Raw genomic sequence first — 27,929 nt, 5'->3', positions numbered from 1 at the left:
AATTTTCCAAGGGATTTTCCAATAATTTTTGTAAAAATATCAGCTAGATTGCTAGCTCCCACCTAAAGTGTATGAAGAGAAACGTCGCCTTTGGTAATAAAGTAGGCGTCATCTATCTTGTAAAGTCAGAGTCACTTACTCTGTGGACAATATGTTGCTCTTTGTTTCATTTCGCTAAATTGTTGGCTGAAATGACTTTCATTGCAAGTTTGTTGTAAGGTCAACAAAACTGATTACTGTATTCCAGGGTATTATTTTGCATATAGATATCGTTATTGCTTTCTAGAGTTACACTTTTAGCTCATAAGCATAATAAAATAATTAAAAATGTTTAGATATGGAATTTGTACCACCCATGTATAATGTGCATCCTTATTTTTTCCTCACAAATTTGGGCAAAACAGTGCGCATTACAAAATACAGTATACCAATGTATCAAATATGTGTAAATAATTTGTAAAATCCCATGGAATATACGACACAAAAAGTGAACTGTAATGTAAACTATGGGCTGTAGTTGAAAATAACGCATCAATATTGGTTCATCAGTTGTAACAAACATACCACACCAATGCAAGGTGTTAATAGTAGGGAAACTATGGAGAAAGAGGAGACATATGGGAATGCTCTGGATTTTTCACTTGGTTTTGCTGTAAACCTAAAAAAGCTTTTAAGAATAGTCTTTTAATAATAATAATAATAATAATAATAATAATAATAGGAATGAAGTACTGGTACATGCTACAACATGGATGAATTTTGAAGACATTGCTGAATTTAAAAAGCCAGACAAAAAAAAATTTATTATTTCATTTATCTGAAATATCCAGACTAGTCAAATTCATAGTGACAAGAAGTAGATTAGTGGTTGTCAGGGGCTGAGGAGAGAGAAAAAGGGGTAGTGACTGCTTAATGGGTATGGAGTTTCCTCTTGAATAATGACAATATTCTGGAACTGGATAATGATATTGTGAATATATAAATACCACTAAATTGTACACTTTAAAACAGTTTAAATGATTAATTTCATGTCATGTGTATTACACCACAATTGAAAAAAAATTAAGAACTAAATAAAAATAAATGTGTAAATACTTGTGGGAGAATAATACATAATTTCAAACATAAATTTATTAACTCAAAAATAGAAAAAAAAAAGACCTGAAAGAAAAACTCCAGAATGCTGTAGATAAATATTCTTCAAAAAACAGTGAAAACTCTGTGATGTTTGCCATCCTGGAAAGCAGCAGAGTGCATTCTCATTCTCACTTCAGAAAACTTTAAGACATTTCCTGTTGTCCTTTTTTCACATTCTTTATTCTTCAACATGTAGCTTCTCTTCTTTAACTGAGTATGACTTTAAAATATTTTACTGTGTTGCATTTATTACTTATGTTCATTTATTTTATAATTATTACTTTTAAATTGTGTGCTTTATTTTGCTCTTAAAATAAAATGGACATTTTTATATAATTTTTGCATAATTATATGCAAATTTTTCTCTTGGACAAGAATTTCTAAAAATTGTCCTCACTCTACATTCTCTATTAACTTTTTAAAAAAGTTTGGAGCAGGGATTCCACACTTCATATTATTTTCTAGATTATATCTTAGTGATCATATTTTTCTCCTTATATTCAGCTGTATTTTTTCTTATTCTTTTTTAGCTGTATTTTTCATTTTCTTAGCCCTACAAGGATAATTAATTGTCCAAGTTCTTCTTAAAGAAACCAATCAAATCATTCTTTGCATGTCCTCTTCTAGGCTAAATTGCATTCCCCACTGGATTTTTGAAAGGGTCTTTGGTCATCAGATACCTGATTGTGATCAGTAGGCAGGGTATCAGAGGGCTTGGGATAAATTAAGTCTCTGAAGGGATCAGTCACCAGGTCAGATTTGAAGCCAGAGTGAGTTTGAAGCACCCTTGATCTGGACTGAGGATGGTCTTGTAAGTTCCCTTTCAAGATGAAAGCAGAAACAAGCTGGAGCTTGAAATCTAATCCTGGCATCCAGAATCCAAGGTTGTTTTCCCTGGAGGTGTTGCAGAAGCTCCCTTGGATGTGTGAATGGTGTCAGGAGAACCTATATTCAGGGACCAAAGAATGAAGAGGGTGTGCAGTTTCTGAGAAGAAAATTGAGGGAGAGGTGTAGATAGGGTACTTGGTCATGTTATAAAAGGAGAGGTGTCCAAATGCATAGTCAAGGGAGAGTCTGACCCATCCTGGGGCCGTCTTCAGGAAGAGGAGGCTTGGAGAGGAGGTAATGGCCCAGTACTCATGTCCATAGCAACCAATTGCTCCAAACCATTCTCAGGTGACAGAGAGATGACCCCTCACATTGTCCTTGGCAATACCTAGGACCCTTCCTGTCCTGTCCTGTCCCCAACTTCCCCTCCTCACCACCACCTCCTTGACATGAGCCCCTCCTGGCCTGGAACGTTGAGAGAGCCTTCAATCTCTGCGGGACATCTGGTTGTATGAATGTCCATGGGTCATGTGCTTGTTTCCCTTAGAAAGGATCAGGTCTGGGTGAACTGTATTTAGATACAGTGTCACATTCACTGCAGAGAAAGAAAATTCATTCTGATAATAATCAATATGGTGGAAGTCTTGAAAAATGTTAATTTCATGATATTAACAACCAAACAGGCAAATAACAGTTACAACTACACAAGAAATTTAAAGTGAAAGAACTTTCTAGGGCACTCAGAACAGACTTTCTATCAATAAGTCGGAAGTCTTTCATTGGCAGAGCAGGAGTCACTAATAAATAAGTCACCATATTGTTAAAGGTCTCAGTGAAATGCTCACGCCCACATAACCCCAGGGAAGTCTCGGCTTTCAGCCTTGAAAGCAAGGATGGCTATGTTTTTTCTTCCTCTCCCTTAACTAGGTTTCTTGGGAATGTGCACTAGGGGATCAAATTACTGTCTTTTAATGCTTTTGCTTCTATAATCACTGTAAACACCATTCTGATTCAGCATGGATCCTCAATTGCATGACTGTAAGTCATGGACTCTCATGTTTCAGTAATTATTGAATGTTCACTGAATGACTGTCATATGTGACTGCTGAAAAGAGAGGCTAGGGAAAGTGCTCAGTAAAGTTCCCACCACACGTGTTCTCCACACCGTTTCTCTTTACCTAACTTACCTTTTTCTGGAGCTCTTCCTCCTGATCAGGCCTATAGCCACTGAGAGAAGCAATCCCAAAATGAGCAGTATCTTCCATGCAAAAGTCATCCTGGACTCTAAAATGAAAACCCCAAAACCCCATTAAATCATGAAACTGGAAAAATTGCAAGATCGTCCATTTTATCTGAAAAGCTCCTGAGCTGGAAAGAAGGGTAGAACTGGACTTCTCAGGGAGGAAGCTCGTCTGCTTCTCCCTGCTCTGCAGACACTGAGTAGAGACTCAAAATTCATGCTAGCTTTATTGTTTGCTTCTCACAGAAACTCTCTCTCTCTCACACACACACACACACACACACACATTCTTTCCCCTCTCTTTCCAGTTATATCACCACAATCACTGGAATAATGACGGTGGCAAAGACTAAAATTACCCAGTCCACAGTTCACACTAAGGAAAATTAGTTTCTAATCCAGAAGAAAACAAAATGATGCCATTGTTTTCACATCAGAAGAAAAGAGCTTGTAGATACAATGATGATAGAGTTAATTCTTAGAATTTAGTATATGATAGTATAACCCTAGGGCTTCAGTTTGGGATGTCAGGGAGAAGATCCCTAGGTGTCCTGAACACCAGCTTTGCAGGAAACTTCATCAGAGAGATGAAGATAAATACGAGAAAACAGCAATACAGTGAGTGAGTCTGGGCTGGTCTTCATTTTTATTTCCCACAGATGAGAGGAATACATGGAAGCACAAACCTGAGAGAGAAAAAGTTGCCATTTTCTCCTCCCCAAGAAGGGGGTTGCTGATGGAGCAGGTCACATTCACAACAGAGCTGTTTGTGACCAACAGAAATGCCTCCACATGGAACAGTCCATGGCTGTCTTGAGTCAGGACCTCTGAAAATGATGGGATAGCCTTTCCTTCCATGTCCCGCCACTGCACATGGGGCTGTGGGAACCACCCTTCTGAAGTGCACATGAGCTGTATTTCTCCGTCTTTCAGTCCCTCCATGGTGATCAGTGGGGAAGAACCCAGTCCTGCAGAATAAAGACACAAAACCTACAATCTCTGCCAATGGCTGTATGGTCAGTGACTTCCCTGAGAGGAAAGGGGATTCAGAAGCTTGGGAAAGAGAGCAAAACTTGTGGGGGAAATATATTCCACTTAAGGATGAGACTAGCTAGAATTATTTCTTGGTTTGTTTTGTTTGCTTATTTTTATTTATTTATATTTTTTATTTCTAAAATCATTGAGGGACAGATTAAGGAATACAATACATCTCAAATTCAATCTTTTTTTTTTCTATACCTGAGAACAAAATAGCTTTGACCATGGCATGGATCACAGGGCCAGGAAGTGAGCAAGTAAGTGAGTAAGAGAATGGGCTTAAAGATCAAAATCTTATAAATATGTATGTCCAATGGTAGAAAATGATGGAGTCCATTTAAGTTCACACCACGTACTCCTGTAGATATTTCCTAAATATGTTTATTAATTTAGACACAAAATCAATAGGGGAAACAAATAGCATATCCAAGATGTTGGCCTCTGACTTCAATGGCATTTGCTAGCTTGGAAAAATCAATTCTCACTCACAGATGTAGACAGTGGGAAATTATGATGAAGGGAGCAATTTTGTCTTTTCTCCATCCTGCCAATTGTGTCAGTATTTATTATTTTTGTTTATATGTGGATCAGTTTAGTCTTCAAATCATTACACTTCTTAGAAACCACACATTTCCCATAATTTCTATAACAGTTTGTGAAATAATGAGCTCTGAGTTAAGTTATAGAGTAAAATTCTCAAATTTTCCTAACGTAGGGTCACTTTATGGAGATCGTTGGAAAGATAAAAAATTCTATACCCAAAGAATTAAATTTGATCCATTTGAGTTCATAGACTTTAAGTATATACAACAGTTCTTGTACATTTGAGGGTTCAATATAAGTTTGATGAGTGAATGGACATTAAGAAAATTTCAGGAGTTTCTGGAAAAATGGCGGCGTGAGGTGAGCCTCTGTAAAGCTCCCCTTAATTTACAACGAATTGAACAACAAAAACTCCACAAAGGACTCCCTGCACAGCAGACAGGCAAGACGAAGAGGCCCACTGCCGAAATCACCTACAGGTGGGAGATTCGCGCAAGTGGGAGGAGGAGGGAAGGGAGAAGTGTGCTGAGACGGAGCCCTGTGGGCGCAGGACGCAGACCTAGCTCAGTGCTCCGAGCTTGCTGCTTCCCGGAACTACCGCAGCTGCGGGAGAGGGAAGAACTTGGACTGCTAGGGCTCTGCTTATGGCCCACAGGGCTGAGGGGGCAGCATATAACACGGCTGAACCCAACGCTCATGGCAGAGACCTCGGAGAAAAGACTGAGGGAAGAAGGCTGAAAACAGTGGTTTAAGCCCTCACTGCCGAGCAGAGAACGGAGCCTTAGGCACTGAGACTAGCCGCCCCCTCCCTACCCTCCCAGAGCTCGCCCCGCCCCCACCTGCCCGGTGCTAGAAGCGAAACAGTAGCAGTGTCAGATCATAACAACAGAATATTTGCTGTTCTGAGAACTGTGGACCACAGACACAGATTCGCAGCCCAACTAGTTCCGGCAAAGGGGAGGGAGCTGTGGAAGCAGGACCGGCTGTGGTGGTGGTTGCCGCCATTGCTCTGGGCCACCTCTCACAACTCACCCCGCCCCTGGCCCCACCTATCTGGGCGGATCCCTGCAGGAGTAAACAGAACTGCTGAAACATACGGGCTCTGAATCAGGAGCTGGAAGAGCTTTGGAACATCAAAAGCTCTCCGCATACCCACCGGGACACTGCGCCCTGTGACCTAGACGAACTATTAACAGAGGAGAAGCCCGTCTCCCAGGGAATCCCCCCATTGTGTGAGAAGCTGGAATAGTGCAGAGAAAACATAGCACTACCGCGTGGGAGAAGAAAAATAAACTGCAGTTGGAGAAAAAATAAAACATTCTACCAACAAGTACTGGAAAACAAAAAGACCGCTTCCTATCAACCTGTTGCAGAAGTCACTCCTGTAGATGTCTAGGAAGAGAAATAGTAAACCAGTAATCGTCATGAATAACCAAGGCAACAAGGTAGCCTAGAAAGAAAGTGAAAAGTCTCCAGAAAAGGAACTTAAAGATACAGAAATATGTGACTTGAATGACAGAGAATTCAAGATTGCAGTTCTGAAAAAACTCAACGAGATACAAGAAAACACAGATAGGCAGTTAAATGAACTCAGAAACACAATCAAAGAACAGCATGGGCATTTTACGAAAGAGATTGAAATTTTAAAAAAGAACCAAATAGAATTTCTGGAGATTAAGAACTCAAAAGAAGAAATTAAGACTGAAATAACCAGCTTAGGTAGTAGAGTACCAGATGGAGGAAAGAATCAGTGACATCGAAGATAGAAACCTGGAAATGACACAGATGGAAGAAGAAAGAGACTTGAGACTTAAAAGAAATGAAAGAACTCTACAAACTTTCTGACTCCATCAGAAAGAGCAACATAAGAATAATGGGCATACCAGAAGGAGAAAAAAGAGAGAAGGGAACAGAGAATATATTCAAACAAATTGTCGATGAGAACTTCCCAAATTTGTGGACAGAACTGGACCCTCGAATCCAAGAAGCAAATAGAACACCTAGTTACCTCAATCCCAACAGGCCTTCTCCAAGGCACATTGTATTGAAGCTGTCTAAAATCAATGACAAAGAAAGAATCCTCAAGGCAGCCAGGGAAAAGAAGACGGTAACTTACAAAGGAAAGCCCATTAGATTATCATCAGATTTTTCATCAAAAACTCTACAAGCCAGGAGGGAGTGGAACCAAATATTCAAACTATTGAAAGAGAGAAATCATGAGCCAAGAATAATATATCCAGCAAAGATATCCTTTAGATATGAAGGAGGAATAAAGACCTTTCCAGACATACAGAAGCTGAGGGAATTTTCTAATACACGACCTGCACTACAAGAAATACTAAAGGAGGCTATTCAACCACCATCAACAGGGACAATTTGTGGCAAGCACAACTCAAAAAGGGGGAGAGTAAAGGCCTGAACCGGAATACGGGAATGGAGAAAGTAAGCGTGCTGAAGCAAATGGAATACGCTAAATATCAAACTTTCTTTTACATAAACTTAAGGGTAACCACTCAAAAAAAATCCACAACTGAAATATATACTGTAATAAAAGAAGAAACAGAGGGAAACATCATAGAATACCACCACACAGAAATAATAGACAACAACAAAAAGGCAAAGAAACAATGGAGACGCAGCCTTACCAGAAAACTAAAGATAGAATGACAGGAAATCCTCACATATCCATAATCACCCTAAATGTAAATAGACTGAACTCACCAATAAAAAGGCACAGAGTAGCAGATAATGTGACAAAGAGCTGGTTCTTCGAAAAGATTAACAAAATTGACAAACCCTTGGCTAGACTCACTAAGATAAAAAGAGAGAAGACACTAATTAACAAAATCAGAAACAAAAAAGGGGAAGTTATCACGGACACCACAGAAATACAAAGGATCATCCAAGAATACTATGAAGGACTATGTGCCACCAAATTCAACAACCTAGAAGAAATGGACAAGTTCTTAGAAACATATAGCCTTCCGAGGCTGAACCATGAAGAACTGGAAAATCTAAACAGACCGATCACCAGTAACGAAATTGAATCAGTCATCCAAAACCTTCCCAAAAGCAAAAGTCCGGGACCAGATGGCTTCACTAGTGAATTCTACGAAACCTTCAAAGAGGATCTAATACCAGTCCTGCTCAAACTCTTCCAAAAAATTGAAGAAGAGACAATACTCCCTAACTCATTTTATGAGGCCAATATTACCCTGATACCAAAACCTGGTAAGGACAGCACAAATAAAACTACAGACCAATATCTCTGATGAATACCGATGCAAAAATCCTAAATAAAATTCTAGCAAATCGAATACAACAATGCATTAAAAAGATATTCATCACGACCAAGTGGGGTTCATCTCCGGGGCACAAGGATGTTTCAACATACGCAAATCCATCAATGTGATACATCACATAAACAAAATAAAGGACAAAAATCATACGATTATATCAATTGATGCAGAAAAAGCATTTGACAAGATACAACATCCATTTATGATTAAAACACTCAATAAAATGGGTATAGAAGGAAAATACCTTAACATAATAAAGGCCATATATGACAAGCCCTCTGCTAATCTCATAATTAATGGTGAAAAACTGAAGCCATTTGCTCTACGTTCAGGAACACGACAGGGCTATCCCCTATCACCTCTGCTTTTCAACATAGTGTTGGAAGTCCTTGCCAGAGCAATCAGGCAAGAGAAAGAAATAAAAGGCATCCAAATTGGGAATGAAGAAGTGAAATTCTCACTCTTTGCAGATGACATGATGCTATATATAGAAAACCCTAAAGACTCCACCAAAAAGCTATTAGAAACAATCAACGAATACAGTAAAGTTGCCGGCTACAAAATCAACGCACAAAAGTCCATTGCCTTCCTATATACTAACAATGAAATCTCAGAAAAAGAAATACAAAAAACAATTCCTTTTGCAATTGCAGCAAAAAGAATAAAATACCTAGGAATAAACTTAACCAAGGATGTGAAAGACCTATATGCTGAAAACTATAAGACGGTTTTGAAAGAAACTGAAGAAGACACAAAGAAATGGAAAGACATTCCATGCTCATGGATTGGAAGAATCAACATAGTTAAAATGGCCATATTACCTAAAGCAATATACAGATTCAATGCAATCCCCATCAAAATCCCAATGGCATATTTTAAAGAAATAGAACAAAAAATCATCAGATTTGTTTGGAACCAGAAAAGACCCCGAATAGCCAAAGCAATCTTAAGAAAAAAGAACAAGGGTGGAGGTATCACACTTCCTGACTTTGGCTTGTACTACAGGGCTACAATAATCAAAACAGCACGGTATTGGCAGAAAAACAGACACATAGACCAATGGAATAGAATTGAGAACCCAGAAATAAATCACATAAATATGGACAGATAATTTTTGACAAAGAAGCTAAAAACATACAATGGAGCAAAGACAGCCTCTTCAATAAATGGTGCTGGGATAATTGGATAGCCACGTGCAAAAGAATGAAACTGGACTGCTATTTGTCACCATGTACCAAAGTTAATTCAAAATGGATCAAAGACTTAAGCATAAGACCTGACACAATAAACTGCATAGAAGAAAACATAGGTACTAAACTTATGGACCTTGGGTTCAAAGAGCATTTTATGAATTTGACTCCAAAGGCAATGGAAGTAAAAGCTAAAATAAACGAATCGGACTATATGAAACTTAAAAGCTTCTGCACAGAAAAAGAAACAATTGACAAAATAAAGAGGCCACCTACTGAATGGGAGAAGATTTTTGCAAACAGTGCCTCCGATAAGGGGCTAGTATCCAGAATATACAAGGAACTCATGCAACTCAACACCAGAAAAACAAACAACCCAATTCAAAAATGGGCAGAGGACCTGAAGAGACATTTCTCCAAAGAGGACATACAAATGGCAAATAGGCATATGACAAAATGCTCAACATCACTAATCATCAGAGAAATGCAAATCAAAACCACAATGAGATATCACCTCACCCCAGTCAGAATGGCTATCATCAACAAGATAAATAGTAACAAGTGTTGGAGAGGCTGTGGAGAAAAAGGAACACTTATACACTGTTGGTGGGAATGCTGACTGGTGCAGCCGTTATGGAAGGCAGTGTGGAGGTTCCTCAAAAAATTACGAATAGAATTGCCATATGACCCAGCAATCCCTCTCCTGGGTATCTACCCAAAAAATCTGAAAACATTTATACATAAAGAGACGTGTGCTCCAATGTTCATTGCAGCTTTGTTTACGGTGGCCAAGACATGGAAACAACCAAAATGTCCTTCGATAGATGAATGGATAAAGAAGTTGTGGTATATATACACAATGGAGTACTATTCGGTAGTAAGAAAAGATGATATAGGAACATTTGTGACAACATGGATGGATCTTGAGAGTGTAATGCTGAGCAAAATAAGTCAGATAGAAAAAGCAGAGAATCATGTGATTTCATTGATATGTGGTATATAAACCAAAAATAACAAAAGTACAAGACAAACAAATGAGAAACAGAAACTCATAGACACAGACAATAGTTTAGTGGTTGCCAGAGGGTAAGGGGGGTGGGGGGTGGGGGGTGGGAGATGAGGGTAAGGGGGATCAAACATGTGGTGATGGAAGGAGAACTGATTCTGGGTGATGAACACACAATGGGATTTATAGATGATGTAATACAGAATTGTACACCTGAAATCTATGTAATTTTACTAACAACTGTCACCGCAATAAATTTAATAAAAAAAATTTCAGGTTCCAGGAAAATTTTCCAGGAACTAGCATGTTTAAACAGTTGGAACAGATGTTGAATCCAAAACATCTCTCTAGAATTCTTACCTACTACCTTCAGATCCAAACTGGCTTCCTGGTAGACACCATGTTTTTCAAAAAGGCAGCGGTACTGCCCATCGTCGGAAGTTCTGGCGTTGTGTATCTGCAGGGTCAGTGTCCCCTCGTCAATGGCATCAGTCACCAGTGCTGTCCTCCCTCTGTACTCTGCCATCTGCTCTCCAGCCACATGGTCCCCATCCACATACACATAAACAGCAGGATAACGGTGGGATCGGACCCACCTCACTTCCATGCTCTGTGCATTAGCCTTCGGGGACAGGTAACAGGTTAATTGTATGTCTTCTCCCACTCTGACGAGAATGGGCTGGGAAGGTCCAATCACTTTTAAGGAAGCTATTAAATACAACAGACAAAAAACAATGAAAGACTCAAAATGGAGCAAATTGTCATCAGCAGGAACATCTCAAGTGGAGTTTAAGAAGAACCCATGGGCATTCCAGGGGAGCTCTGAAGCTCAAGGTCACACTTTGGAGAAGGGGAAGTTTGGTGTAATCAATGTAGAGGTTGTCCCAAGGCAGAACCATCCCATCATGTGTGTCAGTCTGAAAAAAATCGCTAATGGAAACCTCACCTGCCCCTAACTATAAGTTCATTCAGATTACACCCCAATAAAATAATTTTGCAATTAAAACTCCTGGAATAAAATTAATATTTGTCACTTCAAATCTGCATGACCTTAAACAACTTCTTAATTGGTGAATACCTCAGTTTCTCAAACTATAAAGCAAAAATACCATTATCAAAATCATGATTGTTCTGGAGTTAAAATAATCTATACAAAGCTCTTGGATGACTATGCAGTGTGTGTGGAGGCATAGACTGTGTGACCAGAGGGCTATGGAGAAAATCCCACCCTCTGCCCTGATAATGGGGAGTGGATGAAAATGAGTCTCAGGTGGATTTTTAATCAGAAATGTGAAGAAACATTATAATATCCTATGAGTCTGATCAACCATCGTATTTTAGTTCCCCAGGGTCCCACATACATAGGGCTCTAAACACACGAGGCTCAATGTCCTCAGACGATTTTAAGAAAAATAAGATCAAGAACTGGGGAGGTTGGTCAAACACAAAATGCAAAAAACGATGAATACACAAAAGGAATCTGCTCTTCCCATTGCAGAGAATGGAAGGTTTTCTCTGACAGCTTTCCTGAATCCGCTTCCGGTCCTCATTACGCCCTCGCCACACCAGTTTTGCTCTGTCCTAAATTGAGAGTCATCCTTTTCCATCAAGTGGCAGGAATGATTTCACATATGTTATGATCATTTATAACAGAAATAAATTTGTGTATTGTCTGGATGGGAGTCAACGACCAAAGGCAAAATGCCCTCACTATGCAATTATTCAAAATCTGCTAGGTATTTCTCTGGGGAAAAAAATGCTGTCAACATAACTCTAATTTTCAGATTATTCCCTTATATTTTAGCTAAAATTTGACTTCTAGTTCTTTCTAGCATTTTGTTTTCTTTGTCCTTCAATTTTACCTAAAACAGTATTATCTCCATTCCATATGTATCTGTTAAAATCTAAAAAGAAATATGAGTCAGGAAAAAATGACCGAGGGAACAGTTTGCTGCTTTTTCTCCATGTATCTTATAGTAAATTACTTAGCAAAACAGACTGTTAGGAAAACATCTCTATTACCGACATGAGGACTTTTCCCCTATTCGTGACCCGTGGTACATATTAAACTAAATTACCCTGCCAGGCATGGGTTAATGAAGAGCTAAAATTGATTTTAATGGAGACTAAAAGAAAAATATAAGTTTGGAGATTTAATTAATTAGGTGCATTATAGATATATGAAACTACCGTTTTTTTTCCAGAATCCAAGTGAAAATAAAGTTTAAAGTATTGGGAAAAAACCATGCAGCCCTACTCGTTAATAATTAATGTTCTGTTCTACTCAGTTAAGAGCTCCTTAAGAGCAGCTCTGCATAATCTCCTTTTTCTACAGCTTTGCACACAGCCTTATACACAATCTGTGTTCACATTTATTGTTTTCTTTTTGAGTATTGAATGTCTGTTCCTGAAATGCCTTCTGAATATCGACTGAAAAATTAAATTCTTTCTGGAGTGTGAAGTACACCGACTTACACACTAATTCCTTGAAACCTGATAATCTCATCATCATATCATATAATCCTCCTTCCATCAGCATATTCAATTAAGTGGGCTGTCTCACTCCCCAAATATGCTAAGTTATATTGTTATGTATATTATATTATATTACAATACTTACATTATATTACATTAAATCATATCTAGACTCTTAGAACCTGACAGTACATTAGAGATTAAATTCAATGTTCATTTTAAAGATGAGAAAAATAGGGACCAATGATTTACTTGAATAAGTAAGAACTTGCACTATTAAGTCAGACATAGATTAGAAAGCAAACATCACAATTTCTTGGTGGTTTTTGGGAAAGACATATGTCTCTAAGATTGTTTCCCAACTATAGAATGAGGATAAATCTATTAACCTTTATAATTATCATAAGAAAAAATGTTCCTGTAAAGCACTTAGCATACTGCCGGACATACAATTAATATATATATATATATATATATATATATATATATATATATATATATATATATAATTAATATTTCAAAGAACTAGTCATTATTTTTATAAACCAGTAACATCATTTGCCAGAGTGGGAACTGGGATTTCAGTCTCAGGATTTCCACAGAGAGCTCCGTTTGCCAGCAGCCCTTTGTGGTGGGTCCTGGCCTCTGAGTTCTGGTTCACGAGAATAACACAGAGGGGGCTGTGAAGCTCTCATCTCCCCAATCAACAGCACACCCTCAAAGCTCCTGAGGACACAGCCCTCCTCCCCCACCTGACAGGGAGCCAAGGGAAGCTCTGTCTTTTCACTTGTTTTATTGCGGTCCCCGAAGGTCAGCACACCGTAGGAACTACCTGACATCAGATTGTATTTTGTGTGCTGGGTCTCCAATGAACATATCAAGTTGGTTCAGATACTTCTTCACCTAAAATCTTCCTAATGGGCAGAGACTTGTGTTAATCTGCCCTTGGCTTTCTCGTCTGTAACAAACAAGCTCTGCTGGTTAAGGTTTCTGTCTGATCACGAGCAGGTGCCGCTGAGACAGAAGAGGGTCTGACTTGGAAGGTAAGGCTCACAGGTGTGCTGCTCTCAGATTATGGAGCTACCTTTGAACTTCCTGGGGCCCTTCCCTTTATCTTTATGGTCCAATGGGGTTGAAAGTGTCACACTAGACTCTGGCCAATATTGGGATGTGTCTGCGACCTTGATTTTCCTCAAAAAACTACTACAGGGGCTGAAAAGTGTGCTGAAGGCACACTCACGCACACATGTACACTCCTGTAACAGGTGACTTGAGGGACAGCAGGGTGTAGATGGAAGAGAAAATGAGTGTTACACATTCATAAGCATCTGGGCAGGGAGCAGGCTGGCTGTCATGGGCTGGGAGAAGAGGTCACAGAAAGGAGGAAGAAGGTGAAGAGGTAAAGAAGAAATCGAAAGTTTCAACTACCAGTTGGTTATTTTTTAAACCACTCACCTTAGGTTCAGAAAATAATACCTGCAGTACAACAATTAAGTAAAAAAAAAAGCAAACAGCAAAACAACAACAACAACAACAACAAAACCCAGGAAAATTGTCAGCGCGGGCAGCAATGGGTCATCTGTGAAAGTAACCGCCCAATAGTGGGGAGGTTGGCACCTACTGGTGCAGGTGCAGAAACCATAGCAGAACCAGGGGGTGGAGGTGGTGGGTGGTGACCTCCAGTTATCATGATGACATTGCCCTCATTCACACTGGAAGTGTTTTAAAAGTTCCCCCCAGAGCCCACCAGCGGTCCTGTGCTGACCCCTACGCACTGTGAGGCAGTTCCCTTTCCTTCCGCCCAACAGGGCAAAGATTATATCTGTGCCCCTTACTGGGCACATCTGAGGATCACTGGAGTTGCCGTGAACACTGAAAGTGGCAGGTGACACTGAACCTGAGTCTTGGGCAAGTCCTCAGGTTCTCCTGAGGATCACGGGGTGATCGCGGTAGCCGCGCTCGCGTGGTGCAGGGAGCCGGCCTCCCCCTGGTGGGCGTAGAGGCTCGTCTACACTCGTGCTTGCCGCCAGCTCTACTTACCGAGCTCAGTCTGGACTTTCTCTGGAAAAAGAATGCGAAGAATATATTAAGCAATTTGTTCTAAGGGAAAGGAGATAATATATTAAAAAAATAAAAGCAAGTCCTAGGTTTTTATTGGAAAGCTTGACTCATAAGAAAAGAAAATATAATAAATGCAGAAAAATATTGGTTCTTTCCCATGGATCACCTGTTAGTCCAGCTGTTTTTCCTTTTGTCTGTGCAACAAAAATGCTCTCGGTTCTACCACCCCATAATTCTGTTTGTTTCTGCTATTTAACATATTGATATTTAATTATGTCATAAAAATAATACATATTCTTTTAATCAATTCACAGAAAGTATAAAAATTATGGACATAGACAATTATCATCTATAATTCCAAACTGAGAGATAAAACACACATATGTGTATATATGTGTATATATATATATATATATATATGTATATATATATATATATATATATATATATATATATATATATATATGTTTTGCAAAATACATAGAGTGCCAAAAAATGTATACACATTTTAAGAAAGGAAAACTGTATTAAATTGTAATACTCAATATATACCGATAACAAAAGGTGAATACAAGTCACATTTGACTTCTGATCAAAGTGGTTACCATCAGCGTCCAGACTCTTCTGATGTTGGCGAACTATTGCTTGAGCAACGTTGACCAGTGTCCACATATATACATTTTTTGGCACCCCCGGTATATATATATTTATACATATATATACACACACACACACACACACACACACACACACACACACACACACAGGCTCATTTTAATATTAATATAACACTTAATTTTTCTATATACACTTATAATAATGAGGATAACTATATATTTATATCCTTATATCTAAATATAGAAGGTGTCCTAAACATCTTGGTGCAGTCGTAAGTTATTTAAAGCCAAACCTGTTTACATGATTAGAAATGTGTATATAGAGATAGATAGGTAGATAGATACATGATCGATAAATAAATAGATGTAATCTTTATCATTAAATAGTCCAACATGAGGAGTTTTTCAATCATTAAAATCATTTGAAAATATCATTTTCAATCAATGCTATAATTTATAGTCACATACGACACTTAACACTTTACTGTCGTACTGGCTGTTGTTTTTGTTGCTATTTATCTATGAAGCTGTAATTAAAATGCTATTATGTAAATAGTTTTCGCCATCTTTGATTATCTTCTTATGATAGATTCCTGGAAGTAACCAGCACGATACAGCCTAGGAAAATATTTCCGTTGAAAGAATATAATTTTATTTTCTTTACAACATGATGCATACTTATGATTAAAGATTCTTGAAGTTGAAAATAACTGGACTACCATTAACAATAACTATTCAATTAAAATGTAGTGTATATTTTTTTTCAGTCATAGATGTTTTATAGCTTTTAATACATATTACTAACTGTTAGATATTTTTCCTTTTTTCTGGAAAATGAATTCTTTTCAATTATAGTTGACATATTATATTAGTTTCAGGTGTACAATATAGTGATTCGACATTTATATATCTTACGAAGTGATCACCATGAGAAGTCTAGTGACCAACTTTTACTGTACAAAGTTATTGCAATACTGTTGACTGTATTCCCCATGCTGTACACTACACCTCCATGACTTATTTATGTTATAACTGTAAGTTTCCACCGTTTAATCCCCTTCACCGTTTTTGTCCATCCCACGCATCACTCAGCCCTCTGGCATTTACCAGTTTGTTCCCCATATCTATGAGTCTTTTTATTTTATTTTGTTTATTCATTTGTTTAGCTTAGATTCCACATATAAGTGAAATGGTACAGTATTTGTCTTTCTCTGACTTATTTCACTTAGCATAACACCTTCTTGGTCCATCCATGTTGTTGCAGGTACTTTCCTTGATTAAAAAAATATTAGGTGCTATGGAACCGTCCTGGAAGATTTCCTGCTAACCTGAACGTCTTGGTCCTAGAGGCAGGCGCTCACCTGGGATTGAGATGACTGACCCCTTCTCCTCAGTGAGGGTGGGGTTGTGGATGAAGCAGGACACAGTCTCTGCAGAGGCATTTCTGACCATCAGTGTGGCTTCCACGTAGAACAGGCCATCTTCATCTTGGACTTGATACTCAGAGACAGTCAGCAGCTTCTCTCCCGTGATGTCTTCCCAATAGACTTGGGGCTCTGGGAACCAGCCTTTTGCAGTGCATACAAGCTGGACTCCGCTTTCCACAGATCCCTCCATGTGGATGTGAGGGGCAGCCCCCAGACCTGTGGAGGGAAGACATAGGCCTGAGTCTGCAGCCCATGGAGACTGACCCCAGTGACATTGCTCATGGGGAGAGGGCAGGAGTTCATGGGTTTGGGGAGCAAAACCCACTCCAAAGTCTTCTTCCCATTCAAATTGGAGTTCACATACACTGTATTTGCCCCCCTGTCTGGATCTTTAAATTTTAGTACAAATTTAAAGCAGTGTTTTTCTTCAGATTCAGACAGGAGAATAAGAGCAAAGGACATAATGACATTTTTTTATGTCTCTAGTACTGTAAACAAAGATGTGTTATAATTTATTCATGAACTCCCCCATACCACAAACTCTGCCTTTTTCATCTTAATACTAATATACGTAGTCTGACATTTGGATGACATCTTGAATCCAATTTAAATAGATTACATACTTAATATAAAGTCAGAAATCTCCTTTATGGGGACTATTCTTCCCATTGTTTTTGTTGATGGTTGTGTCTTGGGGTGTAAGTAGATCACCTGGGGTGTATAAAATGGGAAACTGCATGAGGAAATCCTGTATCTAAATATTCCATTCAATGGGAAAATATTTTTGAGACATCCTACTTTTATATAATCATGAAATTCTTTCTCTATTCAACACAACTCTCAAACTCAAACAAAAGGATTATATTTTCCCTAAATGGTAATTCTGTCTCTGTCACTTGCTGGGAACAGAGACCCACTCCCTTCACCTAGAGCCTTAGAAAATGTGTGGCCTATTTTCAAATGTCCCTGATACAGAAATGCCTTAGTATGTGCCCTGCCATCTCCACATCTCGGAAACACAAGGATTCTTTCATCCATCTTGAATCACCTTGAACATAACAAACAACAACAATAATCATAATTATGAATGTTAATAAAAAAGGTGTTAGGAAACAGCCTCATAGGGACATAAAAAGGAAGCCGTATCAGCCAGAGCTGTTATCATCTCCAGAGAACTAGTTCCCTGATAAGGTAAATGGATTTGCCTGATTTTCTCTATAGCACCTGGAGGAGTTATTCCTGCCAGGAACCATACGATAGTTTACTTTTCAGATATTTGTTCTCCCTTAAGGCAGGCCCTTTCTTCAGTGATCCCCTTCTTCCCACTTTGCTAATACAAAATGTCATGCAGGGCCTTGTCATTCACAGTATGTCCAAACCACCTGTAGGTCCTCAGTTCACTGAACACAGTTCAAGATAATCTCCGTAAAAGCACAACGCTCTTAACTTTCTTCATCTCACCACTAGCTTTCTAACTGGAGGCACTGCACTACGTGTTTACGTCTCAGTTACTGTTGTTGGGTAGAGAACAACCAACTCCACTGGCCCTTGCATGCCAGCCTATGTGGCACAAATTTGTGTCTCAGCAAAATTGCTAATGACCACATGTAATGGTTTTCAAATAATTGTCAAGAATAGTCAAAACTATGTAAGTTGAATTTGAGGCTATTGCTTATGTGCGCTTGCTTTGAGGACTTCAGAACTGCTTGCTTTCAAGTGAATCAGAGTGAGGGCGGGGCATTAGGAATTGCCTTGATGACTAAAGGGAGTTCTTCAACCTGCTATTAGCTTACCAGAAATTAATATACTTCTCCCTCTGAGACCCTATGTCTTCTCCCAGATACTTACCTGCTACTTTGAGCAGCAAGCTTGTTTCTCCGCAATAGTTCCCCTCTTGGAAACGGCACCAGTATTGCCCGTTATCAGAAGGTTGGATGTTGTGCATCTTCAGAGCCACACCTCCCTCGGCAATGTGGTCCTCTATCCACTCTACTCGGCCTCTGTAGTCCTCCATCTGCTGCTCGGTCACTTCAGCTCCGTCCCGGCGTGCAAGCAACACGTGTGTGCCGGGCTCCGAGCGGTACCAGCTCACCTCCATGTGCATGGCGGCCCTCTTGGGGAGCAGCTGACAGCTTAGCAGGGCATCTTCCCCGACCCTGGCCAGGATAGGATGGGCAGGACCAATCACTCTGAAGTCATCTACAAAAGTGAGTGAAAAAGAGGAGGCAGGAAATGCCAAATGGAAGATTAATATGCTTGCTTTGGAATGCCCACCCTATCCAAATGGAGGCAGCCGGAGGAGGGAGGGCTTCATTTTCAATGTTTTAGAGGCCCAGCATGATGATTCGCACATTTGGCTGCTACAGAGACAATTTTGTGTGCTGAAAATAACATGCTGAAACTGTTACCAGCTGTGTAATTTGGGGGACGAATCTGTTATTTCAGTGAGATTTGAGATTTGGATTCTCAATTTGTTTCATCTTTAAGATACTAAAACCATCATTTCTGGGTTGTTTTTATTCTCAAATAAGTTAATGTATAAATCCATTTTGTAATAGGAAAATTTATTAGTGATTTATATTTTATAGTGATTTCACTTTATATTGTTAGTGACTGACTTTATAATCACTTTTCTTAAAATTAAAGCAATACATTTACTCAATAGATTTCTCAACTTTTCAGGATTGCTCTTGTCCTAGGTAAAATGACTGAGCTTTCTATTTCTTTCCTTTTTTTTTTCTTTTTTGTCTGGAGCAAGCAAGATTCCAGTTACTGTGGTTATTACACAATGAAGTTTTTACAAGGATGTCTTGTGGTGGGTTGAAGGCAGTGATTTGTTGAGAGATTTTGAGCCTTCCAGTAAAATTTTGACTTCTTTGTTATTATCTGCAAATTTAAGAGATGTTTAATAATTCTGCTTGGTGTTTACTAATTTCATACATGGTGTGTATTGTGTCTTTCTCATCCTACAATGCCCCAGGGCCATCTGCACTTTCTCTGTGCAGATTCAATCCTCCTCAGAAGAAACCTCATCTTGCTTAGCTGGTGCTCGACAGCTGCTGCTCAGAAGGTCCCTGTGGAACTTAAGTGGAGATCTGCTTGTATTGCTCACTGATGGAGTGTAAATATGAAGCCAGTACGGCTGTCATACTGTCAGCTGACAGCTGTTACAGCCTGGGAAAGAAAGTGCGCTGCATAGAGGGGAGCGTGGCCTTGCACATCTCATAGCTCCGGCAGCACTGGGTCTGGAGCCTGGGCCTTCCCATTTCCTGTCCAGGGCTTTCCCCACTTCACTGGGCTGCATGTTCCTTAGGGCTCTGATATTACCCACTGACACTGAATTTTCATAATCTTTTTCCAAGGTACAATATTTTGACCAACGAAATTTGGCTACTGAGATTTCCATGTCCATTTCTTGGAAGTCCCTCTTCCTAGTTTCTTATTTCCAAGTATTTTTTATGCTATTTAGTTTATGGTACAAAGCAGCCAGTTTCCTAGCCCCCAGAGTGCTGTGCTGAATGTACGCAGGAGAGCAGCTGCATCAGGTAACCTGTCCCACATGGTGATTCAGTGCTTTCCATGTACACCCTCTCTTAACCCGAAAGCCTGTGCTAGCCTCTGAGATATAGGCATGCCATTATTCTTATCACAAAGATGAGGAAACTAAGGTAGGAGATCTTCAAGTAACTGTTGAAAGGTGACACAGCTGGAGGAACCCTTTTCGGAACACAGATGCTTTTGCCCCTGGACCCCCGCTCTTAATATTGTACTAGCCCTTTTGAATTTGGACCTCTGCATCTGGGCCAGATCTCTTGGACATTGGGACAGTCAAGGGAGGAAGGGCATCCTACCTGACTGCTTCATGGTGAGCAGTACAAACACGAAGGAGGCAACTGCACCAGACAGACTGTATCCTGGAAAATCCACCATCCTCCTGGAGCAAACACAAGAGCAAACATGATCATACCTAAATGAGGCTGCAAGACCTCAAGCACACTCCATGGTGTCCAGGGGTCCTGTGGTCAGAACGAGGAATCAACGCCTCCGCAATCAAAACACAAAATAGACCCGGCACCATTTCCCAGCAGTTATAGAGCATTTCTGACCCCTTACCAAATGTGTTGTAGTTTAAACTATGTTTTAGGCCTGAAGGAAGATTTCTGATTGATATAAAAAGCTCACCTGAGCTAAAGGGACAATAATATTTACATTAAAAAAAATCTCCTTAGTTCCATCTATTCTGAGCATGCAGAAATGATGGAGCAGGTGTCAAATATTTGTCCTAATCCTCCCATTCCCACCTGCAAATTCTTTTGTCATTTGAGTTTCCTTGCTGTAGAGGAACGAGCAGGAAGTCTCTGTATCCTCATGCTGCAGCCTCAGGAGAACCCAGAGGCAAGGGGATGCTTGGAAAGTGAAGGAGTGAGTAGTGGAAACGGTGCTACAGAAGGAGATGGCCAAGGAAATAACCCTAAATGGTCCTTCAGTATCATCTTGAAGACACGTAAGAATGAATAAAAGAAATAGCCCAACCGGCAGAGACTGGCAAACCCAACACGCCCATTGTACCAGCATTATAAAAATACTTCTTCACAGCTAAAAAGTTTTAAAACTACCAGGACAATAATAGAACGCTAGCTTTAGTTTTGAAAACTGAAAAAGCCAGACTGAAAGAAGCCTGAGAATTATTCTGTCTGATGTGTCAAGTATCTTATTGAAAGAAAACTTGCTTCACACTGAGTAGAAGAACGTGCTCAGCAGCAATGGTAAGATGGTTACTGCTTCTCTGTCTCCAGACACTGACACCGGCAAGATTTTATAGGGCAGGGGGAGATCACCAGCAGGCAAAATGGAGACTATGAATCAAGTGGTTCAGGGGATTGTTTTTACTCTATTATGACTCTATTTGCTATCAAAAATGGTGCTTTCTTTCATCAAAATGCGTCTAGAAACTGATAAAAGCCCAGTCACAATGCCTAGATATGAAAGAGCACCATCATATTTACATGAAAATGAGGCTGAGCACTTTGAAACGTATCAGTCACTTCCCCTTAGGCTGAAGGAAATGGCTGATGCCTCTTTGACTCCCCTTGTGACAGGAGAAACATTTTTTTCCCACCAAGAGCAAAGAGCGGCCGCCAGAACATGCAAAGCACCATCGATTGGTCATGGGAAATAAGAAGGACCCACACTTGCTGCAGACCAGTTTATAGGTCTGTGTTCCTTTAGGTCTTTTATGTTGAAGCAGAGGGGGAATCTACAAATGCACGTTAGAAAAAAAATTGTGCAAATTAATGAAGCTTTTGAAGGAAGTTGTGAAAATGCATTTTAACCATCACTGGTGCTCAGAGAGAGATCCATGCATGAGCATAAATGAGGACAAAAACTGCCTTAGACCAGGGTTCTTGATGGGGAAGGGGGCAGTTTTGACCTTGGAGGACGTTTGGCACTGTCTACAGACATGTTTTGGCTGTCACAACAGGGGAGGGAACATCTCATAGGTGGTAGCTGCTAAACATCCTAGAATGCACAGGAAAGTGCCTACAGCAAAGAATTGTCCTGCCCAAAATGCCAGTAGTGCTGAGGAAAAACACTGCCACAGACAACCAGCTGTCCACGTGCTGAAAATCTTTGGCACATCCCCCCCCCCCCCCCAGCCCCCTGGCCCATGTTGGTATTATGAGCATTGTACTCCACCGGCTGAGGCAGTGGGTCGCCGGCCCTCGGCCAGCCACCCATGGCAGCTACTGGCAGCTTCCAGCAACTTGCTCTGGCTGCCAGCCACTCACACCACCAACAACTCATGGTAGCTCCTGGCAGCCTAGGGCAGCTCTCCCCCGCCCCGGCGGCTCCCAGCAGCCCAGTTCCAAGTCCAGTTGTTGTTCACAATCTTAGCTGTAGAGGGCGCAGCTCACTGGCCCATGTGGAAATCCAAAGGGCGACCTCGGGGTTAGGAGCACGGTGCTGCAACCGCCTGAACCACCTGGCTGCCACTTTGGCACATTTTTTGTAAATAACTGGTCTTTTTGGGTAAGCTTTGAACAAAGCATTTTAATTATAAGTGTTTTTAACATCTCCCTTTTACTATTTCAATGTAGGCCAAGAATCTTCTGAAACTACCATTGATGTTCAATATGGGAAAGTTTGATATTGTCAAGAGATATGATCTAATATGTCTATGTGTCACAAATCTCAGAAACCTGTTTCATTTCTTTTTCTGGATGAAATACTAGTGTTAAGATGTAATGAGTGGTGGTTTGTGTTTAGGTGTTAGGTGAACGACAATTCTGAATTCCAACGTCTGTGCATACACTATTAAAATTCACACCAAAGAAAAGTACAAATTACTACATGTCATGGGTCATTAGAGGTTTTCTTTTCCCAAGTGAAAAATCCTCAAAACTTAAATTCTCAAATGCCAAGTAACCTCAGTAATTAATTGGTGAGAATACATTAAGTCAGTTCACAACGTTTGAAGTTTATATATATGTATATAACTTCAAAAGCAAAAGCAGATACAGTTTATCACATGTTTAAACAACACATTTTTAGAGAGAGAAAGCCAAGTAAAATAAGAATTCTCAGAGACAAGGTGACTTTGTGTTTACTTCTGTGACCTAGAGAATCTTATCATACTTTCTTGAAACTCCCCATTCTCTCCTCTCTGATAAAGACAATTATTCCCCACATTTTTCCAGCTGTGTCATCGCCATGTGACAGACAGAGCAACCAAGTCTCAGCGACAAGCACAACATCACGCCTAACAAACCACTAATGTGATCCTGGTTTTCTGAGTGTTATTTAGTGCCCCTCCCTCACCCAGCTTGACTCACAGCGACATTGTGAGACTCACATAAGCACTTTGAAAAATGTACAGTGGGGATGAGTATAAAGCACAAGTGGGAGGTGTTAGGACGAGTGTCAGTCTCCCCGCAGAGTGCTGGCCTTACTGAGCCTTCCTCCCCAACTCCCCCGGCTGTCCTCCGCTGGGGACTCTCCAGCCCACTCACGTGTCTCGTTCTCCCCTTCAGGGGTAAAGCGGCGGCTGCTGGGTCTCCTCACTCAGTCTCAGATGTACCGTTCACCACACCCAGGTATCCAAAGGCAGGTCAGACGCTGGGGTGTTGACGCAGGTGAGAACTGCGAGACAGCCAGATGGGGCAGAGGTGGCCCTGTGCCCGGGCTTTGGGTGAGGGAGGGTTTGTGCTGCCTCACCCAAGCTGAACAGAGAGCCAAATCCCACTCTGCAAATCAAATTCCAGAGTCAGAATAGCATGTTCACCTCCTATCAGCTGCAAGCCTCTGAAAAGTGAAACTCAGACAAGTGGACTTTGACTGGGTTTAGTTATGAGTTCTTTAGACCTGCAGACAGAATGGTGACATTAGCACTCCTCGCCTCTCCCCGGAAAGCCAGGGCCCCCTTTGACACTCTCTAGCATCCTCACACAGCACGTCTAGCTGGTGTGTGTCTTCACACTTCCCTCACATTGCCCCACGATAAGGATGCCCACCTCGTGCCAAGTTGCCAGAACACAGTACTCATAGGGCTTAGAGTCGAAAGCAAGACTGGATGTTAATTACCTCATCCTTCATTTTCCTGATGAGAAAGCAAGAGGCCCAGAGAAAGGAATTAACCTTCTCCAGCATCACCGCCCCAGGCCAAGGTCCCTTGTGTGCTAGTTTATTGCTTTTACTTGGGTTCTTTATCTTCCTTTGCTGGGTAATAAAGAGTTTAATTATGCTCAGATATTCACCAAAGAAATTTAATAAGCTTCTCAACACAATGTTTGGGCACAAAAATTATAACAAAATAGAGGCTGGAGGCACATTTTTTTGTGTATGTGTTGTTTAGGTTAGGTTTTCCTTTAAATTCCCCTTAAGTCAGTTTCTCTTTAATCAGAGTGCAAGTACCCCTGGGGTCTGCATACGTAGTCTCAGAGATTCCAGAGTTGTCCAGAATTATTTTAAATTTAATTTGAGATGTTCATTTCAATGTAAGTATATGTGACATTTTGATGTGATAAAGTTTAAGCTGATTTTTCCCCCCTGAAGTTTCTTCCCCTCTCCTGTTATGACCAGCCCATATTTGACGACCTCACTTCAGGTTGCAATTGTTAATGTAAGAATTTTTTCTCCATCCTTCACTGTAGAAAAGACCTTTTCCACTACGGAGGATGAGAGGTTTGAAGAGAGAAAAAAAAAAAAACATTGGTGAGAGTCTCTTTACCCTGTTTCTCTCTCTCAATTAGAGTGGAGGGCACAGCGACCACTTCCCTCTAGATCCCGAATGGCAGCGGTGCCCACAGACTCCCTCCCCACAGCAGCACTGAAGAGCAGCAGCAAACGGAAAGTTCCCCAAGACAAGAAGAGGCGGGTCCTGGAAGACTCCAATACAGACATGGAAGTTTGCTGCCTAAAATGCGGGCATGGGATGGCACAGCAAGAGGAGATGTTAGGAAACCACCGCCCAAAATTCCAGTCCCTGTGCCACATGCCCTAGTATGCCAGACCCTGGGGAGGCACCGGGGCTTGGAGAGAGAGGGCTTATTCGATTTGGCCAAAGCGACAGGACAGGAGGGCAGGATCTCTCAAATTCTGTCTCCCCAAAGAGCAAAAGTAGGGAGTTTTTATGCAGCTAGAGAGCAGGAGAGGAGGAGTTTCCGGGGACTGAGAGAGAAGTCTGTTTCTTCAGTCTGAGGTAACACTTTTTCCACATCAGTCCCATCTACCTTGGGGACTTTCTCTCCTTTGCCAAAACAAACTCATAAATTCTCCTCAAGACTCTGAAGTTTTCTCCTCCTGTTTGACAAAAAGACTTGACGTCAGCAACTTACGACTACATTCTTGAGAACAAAAGGAGTTAAGAAGGAAGAGCGTTAACATGTGCACAAAGGCCTAACTAAGAATTAAATTACTTAATTCTAGCTGCCACAAATACTAGGGACATGAAAATGACATTGGGCTCAGCTGCAGAAATTGATGTTATAGATTTAACAGTCATCAACACCAACAGGGGAAAAATGGGGCGGGGTGTGGAAGGGGGAGCACGAGGTGCCTATGACGGTAGGAGTCAACGCTAGAAGTATGAGGAGAACCTTCCGCACCACCTCCTACCTCAGAACTTAGAAATAACCCTGGGTGGAGGGCTGTTTTTAAATTATTAATTGTTGTGAAAGCACTGAGTTTATCTGGAAATCACTGTATTAACTCCGCTGCTATAACACATTATGCTTGACATAAAAATTGGAATCAGCAATAAGAAAATACAGAAATTTATTTTTCACACCTTATTTTGTGGTGTGAAAATATTCTATTCATTGCATATATTCGGTATCATCTTAATGGTATATAGTGTTGGAATTCTTCCAAGTGTCTTAGTACCCATCGTTGCGTTTTGTTTATGGCCAGTTACATTAGCACCAACTGACCACTTAAAGAAGCTCTGTTTAAATTTTTGTGCATCTCTTTCTCAAAATGCCCTTTCTCAAGGGTATACCATTTTTTAAATAAGTACTGTATCCAGAATTATGCTGTGAATTATGAACGTCCATTCTGTGTAGGGACATGTTGGTATGTGAGAGAGAGGGACAGGAAAACAAGACAAATGCTCATATCACTGAGGAGACAGACCACGGGAGGACGAACAGAAGGGAAGCAGAGTCATGCATGAATATGGCCACCAGAGGGCAGCAGAGACACGCTCACTGTCTGGCCTTCCAGGGCTTTTTCTTCAACACGTGATTCACTCACAGACGTTTCCTCTTCCAAATGCTGCTGTCATGTGTGACCCACATTTATGGCTCCCTCAGCCAGTCATTGACAAAATGAGCCCTGAGCTTAGGATGTCTGAGATTTTAATTCTAGTTTTTGCTATACATTTTGACAAACTTTACTTTAGATGTCTGTTCATTTCTGGGGCTTCAATTTCCTTAGCTTTAAAATAAGGCTATGTGCACAGCTCACATTTACCTTCCCCCCCCCCTTTTTTTTTTTTAAGAGAGCTCAACTTCCCAAGCGGGATGGAACCTGCAACCTTGATCCCCTAACCAGCTGAACTAACCGGCTGACCCACAGCTCACATTTAAATATTCCTAAAAGGGTAGTGTGAGAATATAATCATGACGCAAAATCCCAATTTAGGTGAAAGTTTCCGTTATTGGAAGTAGAGACTCATGAAAAGAAGGTAACAAATGAAAACAAGAAAACAAGAGTAATGTAAGAGGATGTCAGAAGTCTTGCTATGAGTTCAGAGACGTTCAGGTGATGGCCATCAGCTCAGTTCTTGGGGACTTGCTGTCAGGTCAACTCACTAGAAAGATAATAACTATTGATTTCATGGAGTCCCCAGCATGGGTCTTACAAATGTAGAGTTCCTTCAGGGAAAAGAAAGGGAAATTATCAACACTCATTTCCTGGTGTCATAGCAGTATGTCATTCTACAGTCCTTTTGGTTTGTTTTCTGACTGGAGGGGAGAAAACACTGACGGAGCCCTGAGACTCCCACCCAAATGGTAGGTCATGGGCCTGGGGTTCCCAAGAGATGAGAAGAGGGTTGATGCTCAAGGGTGGATGGCGGCCTTTCTTCATACATAGGCCAGAGTTCAGTTGGCACCTGGGAAGGGGATCCCGGTCCTTCCGTTACTCTTTCTGCTCTGGAACAGCTACAGACAAAAACGTCTGACTCTCATAGCTGCTGTTCAGAAGAAGCCCGAGGCTCTGAAATATTGTTTTAAACAACATTTCTTAGATTGGTTCCTCTTGCAAATGTATGCTTCCAACACAGGGTAAAAGTTACTTGGCTTTGAGAGGGGGGAATGATCCCCACTGTAAGGTAGTATCGCAGCCTGAAATGCTGGGCGCAGGGTGCCCATTACGGTCAGTGAGGGTGGAAGTAGATCCTAGAGGGGCTGTGTGTGCAGGACAGAGGCAAGTCAACAACCCCACCTCTGGGAAGGTTGCGTCGCACAGAGTGCTGTGTCCCAAGGTATAAGTAGCCTGAAGATTAGCTCAAGTCCTGAAGGGACAGAAACAAGGTGTTCTGTGTCCATGACTGTACTGGAGGGCCCTC

The 27,929-nt window shown here is 40.7% G+C and overlaps 1 protein-coding gene across 1 annotated transcript; it reads right to left on the bottom strand.

Moving 5' to 3' along the window:
* Window positions 1-1,150: 1,150 nt before the first annotated feature.
* BTNL2 (butyrophilin like 2) lies at window positions 1,151-24,151 on the bottom strand. Its single transcript, XM_019715518.3, has 9 exons — window positions 23,872-24,151; window positions 20,713-20,795; window positions 18,710-19,060; window positions 16,796-17,077; window positions 14,797-14,817; window positions 10,642-10,989; window positions 3,892-4,173; window positions 3,153-3,249; window positions 1,151-2,560 (listed from the first exon to the last, which is right to left on the bottom strand). Exons 2-9 carry the CDS (start codon window positions 20,789-20,791, stop codon window positions 2,509-2,511), a joined length of 1,512 nt encoding a protein of 503 aa, XP_019571077.3. The 5' UTR covers window positions 20,792-20,795; window positions 23,872-24,151; the 3' UTR covers window positions 1,151-2,508.
* Window positions 24,152-27,929: the final 3,778 nt, after the last annotated feature.

This window comes from Rhinolophus sinicus, chromosome 2, assembly GCF_057876585.1.
Source record: "Rhinolophus sinicus isolate RSI-liver-muscle chromosome 2, RSI-T2T, whole genome shotgun sequence".
Lineage (NCBI taxonomy): Eukaryota > Metazoa > Chordata > Mammalia > Chiroptera > Rhinolophidae > Rhinolophus > Rhinolophus sinicus.
The sequence above is the reverse complement of the archived record's forward strand: the minus strand, read 5'-3'. Positions and strand labels throughout refer to the sequence as shown.